The 8,044-nt window shown below is 44.3% G+C and overlaps 1 protein-coding gene across 1 annotated transcript; it reads left to right on the top strand.

The window, feature by feature from the left end:
* Positions 1–1,528: 1,528 nt before the first annotated feature.
* On the top strand, positions 1,529–2,481 carry LOC147482958 (uncharacterized). Its single transcript, XM_086579464.1, has 2 exons — positions 1,529–1,703; positions 1,916–2,481. Exons 1-2 carry the CDS (start codon positions 1,529–1,531, stop codon positions 2,479–2,481), a joined length of 741 nt encoding a protein of 246 aa, XP_086435590.1.
* The last annotated feature ends 5,563 nt before the right edge of the window (positions 2,482–8,044 follow it).

The following is an 8,044-nucleotide window of genomic DNA, read 5'->3' as shown; positions in this document are numbered from 1 at the left end:
AGGACAGCGAGTTTACAACAGGTGAATGAGGTGGTAAGCATACCACGGTTGGTTAGAGGATCCGCGATGGGTGAGGAAAGCATAATGTTCACCCCAAAAGACTTAGAGTCAGTAATTTCCCCGCATGAGGATGCATTAGTGATTACTATAGTGATGGAAAATTATCTGGTAAAGAGAGTATTGATAGACTGCGGAAGTTTAGTGGATTTGTTATTTAAAAGGGTCATGGAGGAGATGAATATTGGTAGAGATCAGTTAAAAGCTCCTAAAACGAATCTGTATGGGTTCAACAGCAGTATGACAGAGCCCATGGGGGAATTGATGCTACCAGTTACAGCAGGTCCGACAATGGTATTTACCAGGTTTATGGTGGTGGACTCAAGTTCGCAATATAATGCCATCCTAGGGAGAAAATGGATCCACAAAATGAAGGCCATACCGTCGATATTTTACCAAGTGATCCGCTTCCCTACTAATGGGGGGACATACGAAATAAGGGGGGATCAAGTGGCAACGCAAAACATCCATCAAGTTACTGTAAAATGTATGGTCCGCGGAATAAAAGGGGAGGGGTCGTCACACGAACCAGGATCAACATAGCAATTACAGGAGGCAGCGGAAACAGAAGTGTACAAGCCTCCGCTGGGACTGAAAACGTTGGATGAGTTGGAAGTAGTGAACCTTGGGGTGGGAGATGAGGAAAAGTTTACATCGGTCGGAGCTGACTTGCCGGAGGAATGGAAGTGTAAGCTGGTGCAGTTTTTGACGGACAATGCTGATATATTTGCATGGGTAATCGAGGATATTACGGGTTTAGACCCAGAGTATGTCTGTCATCATTTGCATATGAATGAAAATGCTAAACCAGTAAGACAAAAGATGAGAAGCATAAGGCCCAAATACGCTGAAGGGATTCACAAAGAGGTTATACGGCTTAAGGGGGTAGGGATAATAAGGGAAGTAGAGTTTATAGAGTGGTTGTCGAATGTGGTCGCGGTACCAAAAAAGAACGGCAAGGTTAGAATGTGTGTTGACTTCACATATGTAAACAAGGAATGCCCGAAAGATTGTTACCCTATGCCCCGGGTGGATGAGCTAGTTGATAGAACGGCAGGATTCAAGGTGTTCTCCTTCATGGTGCATCGATGGGGTACAATCAGGTCGCGATGTTCAGGCTAGATCAGGAGAAAACCACCTTTGTGGTGGAGGGTGGTACCTATTGTTACACCAGGATGCCCTTTGGCTTAAAAAATACGGGAGCTACCTTTCAGCGGTTGGGAGAAAAGATGTTCGAAGGCAAGATTCGAAAGGGGATCGAAATATATATTGACAACATGGTGGAAAAAAACATGTCGGAAAAGGAACACTTAGAAGGTCTCCATGAGACTTTTGGCATACTGCGCAAGCATAAGCTCAAACTCAATCCGAGAAATGCACATTTGGGGTAACTTCAGGAAAGTTTCTAGGCTACATAGTCATCCACCGCGGAATAGAGGCGAATCCAGAGCAGATTCGATCATTGATTGAAATGCCATCTCCACAGAATGTGAAGGAAGTACAAAGACTGGCTGGGAAGGTCGCGGCACTTAATAGATTCATTTCCAAGTCATCGGACAAGTGTCGGCCTCTATACCGCTTACTGAGAGAAACTCCTGATTTCCATTGGACCATGGAATGTGAAGGAGCATTTCAAGAGTTGAAAGGTTAGCTAGGGAAGGCACCTTTGCTATCACGGCGAAACAGGGCGAAAAGTTGCATTTGTATCTAGGTGTTAGCGAGTACGCGATAAGTTCAGTTCTTGTAAGGGTGGTCGACAAGATAGAAAAGCCAATTTACTTTCAAAGCAAAACCCTACTAGATGCGGAGACCCGGTACAGTTGGATTGAGAAGTATGTTTTGGCTTTGATATATTCAGCTCTTAAGTTGAAGCCTTACTTTGAAGCTCATTCTGTGGTGGTAGTAACAAATTTGCCCTTAAAACAAATGTTAAAGGCCGAGAAGTCAGGTAGAATGCTGAAGTGGGCGGTATTACTCAGTTCTTATGAGATCACATACCAAATCAGGATGGCAGAAAAGGCACAAGCCATGGCTGAGTTTCTGGCCGAATTTTCGGCAGAGGATCCCACTTGGGGAGAGGAAATGGTAATGGAATTTGAAAGGGAGGTCAGACGCGATCCTTTGGATCTTTGGGATATGCGCAATGGGTGGAGAGTTTTCACAGATGGTTCTGCTACGGATACAGGAAATGGAATTGGGGTCGTGTTGGTGACTCCTAAGAACAATCGCCTTGAGCTATCTATGAAACTGTGGTTCGTGGCTTCAAATAATGAGTCTGAATATGAAGCTGTGATAGCTAGATTAGACTTAGCCAAAGATATGGGGGTGAATGAGTTATCTATTTTCTCAGATTCCAATTTGGTAGTTTGTCAAGTGAATGGAGGGTTTGCGGCTCGCTTGCCCAAGGATGGCGAGATACCTTGAGGTCCTACTGATAGGGTTATATACTAAAAGCATTACTTTTGTATTAACTCTAATTCTTTATATTTTGAATGAGAATCATATGGGCAAATATTATGCATATTATATATGTCATTAGTTATATGCATGTGTCTTATACTTTATGTTGTAGATGATATGGTGTGAACACACAGAAGATCATATCATCTGTACCTTATAAAGTATAAGTAATCGTTCACAACCTAGATAGATTTGGACAGACCATTAGTACGGTTGTAGTATAATCTGATATTAGTCTATCTTGACTATATGATTACACTAGTACACTTTGTGTGTATTGAACAGGACCAAGTGAGGTTGTTTCTCTTTATACTGACTATATAAGAGAAAAAATGCCTCTGTTATTATGGATGTTTGTTCTCCTAATCCGGATATAATAACAGGCACTTACATGCATTGTACATTGTTTTAAGTCATCAATGAGTGAGATTCATTTGTGAATCAACAAACTCGATGGATTGGGTAATGACATTGTATGTAAGGTGTGTTGTTGATTATAGAAGGAATCCATGTCCCGCAAGAAGTCGGGTTGATGATGTCCCCTTGAGGAGCTCAAAAAAATTGTCATGTAAACCCTGCAGGTGGATTTATTTCGACATGACAATGAGGTTGAGTGGTACTACTCAAGGACATAAGAAGTTGATTAATGTAGTTGTTTGTAATTTGACTTAATCAACGGACATTCTATATCTTAAACACGGGGAGATCAACGAGCATATAATATGGATCCCATAAATGCTGACATGGAATTTGGGATTATGGCGGTAGTGCAACAATGGCCTTTAGTGGAATAAGTCATTTGTTGACGAACTTGGGTTGTGTGTTCTGGGTGAACATGGGAAGCCCAAGCCCGTCAGGAGGCCCAACCCTAATTTCTCCTCATGGTCCATGTTGTAGCCTATAAATAGAATACTCTCTCTCTGGCTGAAATTCACTATTCACTATATTAGAAAAAGAGACAAGGAAAGATAGATCTAAAATTGGATCTAGTTTTGTGAGAAAGAAGGGGATTGGTAGATTGTTGCCCACACAACATTTAATCTATTCTAAAGGAATACAACAGAAGATCAAGGGGTTGATTTTGGATTTGATAAAGCTTTGATTCTCAGATATTACATTTTAGCCGATTCTAAAAGGTATGATTCCTATCCAAAACCGTGAACCCATTAATTCCGCTGCGCGTGGGTTCTCGCGGTTTGTAGAAATCTTGATTCTTAAAATAACGGTTCCTACACCTACAGCGAAAGGCAAGCACGTTCGACAAAATAAAGTTTGCCCACCTAAGCCGCGGAGAGAATAGACACACCGATGCTTTAGCTTATATGGCGGCAGTTCTTCCTGGTTCAGAGGGTCGGTCTATTGAAGTTAGGGTGTTGAGCAAGCCAAGTACATCAAATGAGGATGGGGTTTGGCTCACCACTGAGAGGGATCAGGGTTGGATGGAACCAATAAAGACTTTCTTGAGGGGAGTAGAGATAGAGAATAAACAGGAGAGGCAAAGAATGGAACAACTGAGTCAGAGGTACACATTGCTGGACGGTGACCTATACAGGAGAAATTTCAGGGGACCGTTGCTAAAATGTATAGGTCCGCGACAGGCACAAAAAGTTCTGGCGGAGGTTCACGAAGGAGATTGCGGGAGTCATTCTGCAGGGCGAACTACTACCCACAGGTTGATATCACAGGGGTATTTTTGGCCCCATATGAAGAGAGATGCCACAAAGTATGCCAAGAAATGTGAGAAATGTCAAAGGTTTGCACCGTTCATACATTCACCAACTGAGCCCTTGCACAATGTGTTCAGCCCTTGGTTGTTCTCCATGTGGGGACTGGATATTGTGGGGCCTCTACCCATGGCAAGCGGAAAAAGGAGATTTATGTTGGCCGCTACTGATTATTTTACCAAATGGGTGGAGGGTGTGGCTTTGCAACAGGTTAAGGAAGAGAACGTGAAGAAATTCTTATGGGAGAATATCATCTGTAGGTTCGGGATGTCACATATGATCATCGCGGATAATGGAACTCAGTTTACTGGGGGAAAAGTGCGGGAGAGTTTCTTCAGGCGTTTAGGGTGAAGCAGGGGTTCTCAACCCCTTACAATCATGAGGGGAATGGACAAGCTGAGGCATCGAACAAAATCATAATGGATAATTTAAAGAGAAAATTTGAGAGTCGAAAAGGTGCGTGGGCGGATGAGTTGAATCACGTGTTATGGGCTTATCGTACCACACCGCGGACCTCTAGTCATGACATATGGAGTAGAAGCAGTCATACCGGTGGAGATGATAGAGAAAACGACAAGAACCAGAGCTGTGGAATTGGGAATAAATGAGAGGATCTTAACCACAGAGTTGAATCTCACAGAGGAAAAAAGAGAAATAGCGCGCATACGACTGGAGGAATACCATCGAAAGTTGCAGAGACAGTATGATAAACGAGTGAAGCCGTGAATTTTCAAGGTTGGGGATTTGGTGCTGCGACGTGTTACACCGGCCACTAAGAAAGAGAATGAGGGTAAACTGGGTCCCAACTGGGAGGGACCATATGTCATGACGGAGAAGGGTACTTCTGGAACTTACAAGTTATAGACTTCAGCAGAGAAAAAATAGATAACCCATGGAATATCAAAATGTTGAAAAAATTCCATAATGGAAGCATTCTTTAGTTAGTTTTCTTTCTATTGTAGTTGAGTAAGATCAAACTTGCTTTTGAATGATATCTTGTCTTTTGATTGTTATATCCTTGAAATAAAAGTGTGTGTTTCATCCAATGACCCCAGGGTATTGAATGTCCAAATCAACTTAGGGGCAAATTGAGTTACCCCAGGGTTTCACAGCCGACCAAAGACAGCAGGGGGGACGAGCCCTTCGCGTGGACTATATGTCCAAATCGACATGGGGGCAAAGTGAGTTGCCCCTAAGGCTTCACAGCTGACCAAAGACAGCGGGGGGGAAGAGCCCTTCGCGTACTAATGTCCAAATAAACTTAGGGGCAAATTTAGTTGCCCCAGGGCTTCACAACCTACTAAAAATAAATTGCAATGAGAGGAGATAAGTGAAACCAAAGTCCAACTTTTGTAATGGGAATTACAAAATGTTGTGACTGTGCAATTTTGATTGAGGAAGTAATGGAAGGTGGTTTCATACTATGAGAGGAAGTGAAAAAATAAAAGGAATTACAAAATGTTGTGGATAACATTTGAAGGTGGTTTCATACTATGAGAGGAAGTGGGCATATTTGAAGGAGAAAAGCGGGCATAACATGCAAATAAACATATTTCAAATTTATACTGTCAGAAGATGAACAAAATAACCACAAAGTACTGAATTACATTTTCCAACAATTTATTGTTGCCCTTCAACCCCCTCCTACTGAGAAGAAACCTCAGCCACTTCCACCGCGGTGTTAGAGTCAGCATCCACATCGATGGGGGAGGTGACCGCGCTGGAAGTACCGATGGGAAGCCCTGGGGGAGCAACCTCAGGTACAGCGAGAGATGGCAAGGCAATTTGAGTATCAGGGACTTGGACTAGAGGCGAGAATGGGGAGTAGACGACCAGCCGCAGCAAGCTCTTTAAGTTGACTCTTCAGTTCGCGAGCAATCTTCTTCTCAGCTAGGACTCTGAATCGATCTGCTGCATCATTCACAGCTTTGTCCACAGCGGCCTGAGTGGCGAGTTTCTCCGCCTCCCTTTGGCTCTCCATTTTGGAGGTGACTCCTGCCGTAATCACGGTGCTTGTCCTCAGCTTGCTGAAGAGCTTTTTAGGCCTTCAAAGCAACAATTCGAAGCTTATCATGGTCCTTCTCCAACTGGGCATGGTTAGTTTTCCAACCGTTGGGGCCATTAATCTAGTGTTTCGCGACCTCCAGAGAGTCCAGGATGTTGGTCAGGTCTGCGCACCACGTAGCTGATGTCCAGACTCAGCTAAGGAAATACATGTTAGAAAGGATTACAAAGAAAAGAACGAAAAGAGAAAATTAAAAATACCTTTTCCCAGCCAGTATAGATGGATGCTTCGGTGAGATGGCGAATGAGCCTGAGTCGCCGTATGCTTGGTCTCTGGGAAGAGGAGAGCTGAAAAACAAAGACGCCGCGACTGCGGGGTTGTCAAGGGCTGAATCATTTATATTTACATCGTGGTCTCGAGCCTTAAATTGCGGGTGCCATATCTCCATAGCACCAGAAGAAGGAGGGACTGATGTATGGTGTTCCTTTCTAGGGAGGCGAGAGGGAGTTGTGGGCCGCGGTGAGTGAGTTGGTGGTTCTGATGAAGGCGGAACCGCAGTCCGGGCTTTTTTGGCTGGAGGGCTCTTAGCTGCAACTTCAGTGGGCTCATCGCCTTCTGAGTCATTGTCCCAGAGTTTAAGTTTGCTATAGGCCATGTCAGTAGCAGGAACAGATGAGGGGTGGGCAAAATCGTCTTCCCAATCCGCTAAAGCAGAGTAGGAAGAGGGGGCGGTATCTGTAGGGGGGCGGGGATTGAGCGGCTGCTCGTTGGGCGGCTTTCGAATGGGAGATCTTGGTGGTGTAACCGAATGACCGATGAGCTTTGCGTTTTCTTTTGGGGGAGGGGGAGGATTTGGGTTTGCGCTCTTTGGGTGGCGACAAACGGTAGAGGGGACCTTGGTACTTCCCTATGTCTTTAAGAGAGGGGTCAAGCAAAAGAGGGTTGCTTTTGTCGGGGTCTATGCCTAGAACCTTACACTGGTTACTCCCTAGATTCCGGAGTCCTTGAAAAATGTTAAAAGAGATGCCGTCGTAGAATTGAGATCGAGAATCGGGTTTCCAACCTGGGCCACAGAAAGAAGACACATTAAAAGCAAGGTTATGCAGAAGATTTGGGATTCAAGGGGCTTTACTTACCACTTGTAAAGAAATTGAGATGCCTTAAAGAAACTTCAAAAGGGAGGTCCGCCGAAATAAAACTTCCAGACACATACAATGGATAATGATGCCACACCTTGTCAGAAGTTGTAATGCGGAGAACAAAAGACTTCTTCCGCGGACGTATACAAAAAGATTGGTACCCTACACTTCTGAATTTGGTGCTCTTTTTCAAATAAAAATGAGCAATTATGTCGCGGAGTTGGATTTTAGGAGTGTGGGTTTCGTTGTAATGGTTAGTAGCATACATAACTCGCTAGAAGTTACCTATGCCTTGACAAGGCAGAATATTGAAATGGTTGCATACCTCGATATCGAGAAGAGTTAAGGGGAAATGCAAGCCGGCCGCTATCTGGCCAATAATCGCGACAAGACATCCTGGCCGCGGTTTTACCAAGTGGGGAAAATGGGTGATGCCAGTCACGTGCTCTAGTAACACGTCATCTGGGATGCCATAGGCAGTTTTAACTGCTTCTAAATTAGGGCGGCAGTAGTATGATGGTGGGGGAGGAAGAGAAGCCTTCCGCCCTAATGTAGATGGTACAGCGGCTGGGCTGGCAGAGCTAGAGGCCGGAGATTCCGACCTGTTCGCCGTGGAGTGGCTAGATCTGGATGGAGAGGCACCGGATTTATCGGATCTT

The sequence above is a fragment of the Coptis chinensis genome, chromosome 8 (genome assembly GCF_015680905.1).
Source record: "Coptis chinensis isolate HL-2020 chromosome 8, ASM1568090v1, whole genome shotgun sequence".
Taxonomy (NCBI): Eukaryota; Viridiplantae; Streptophyta; class Magnoliopsida; order Ranunculales; family Ranunculaceae; genus Coptis; species Coptis chinensis.
This window is presented reverse-complemented; position numbering and strand designations above follow the sequence as displayed.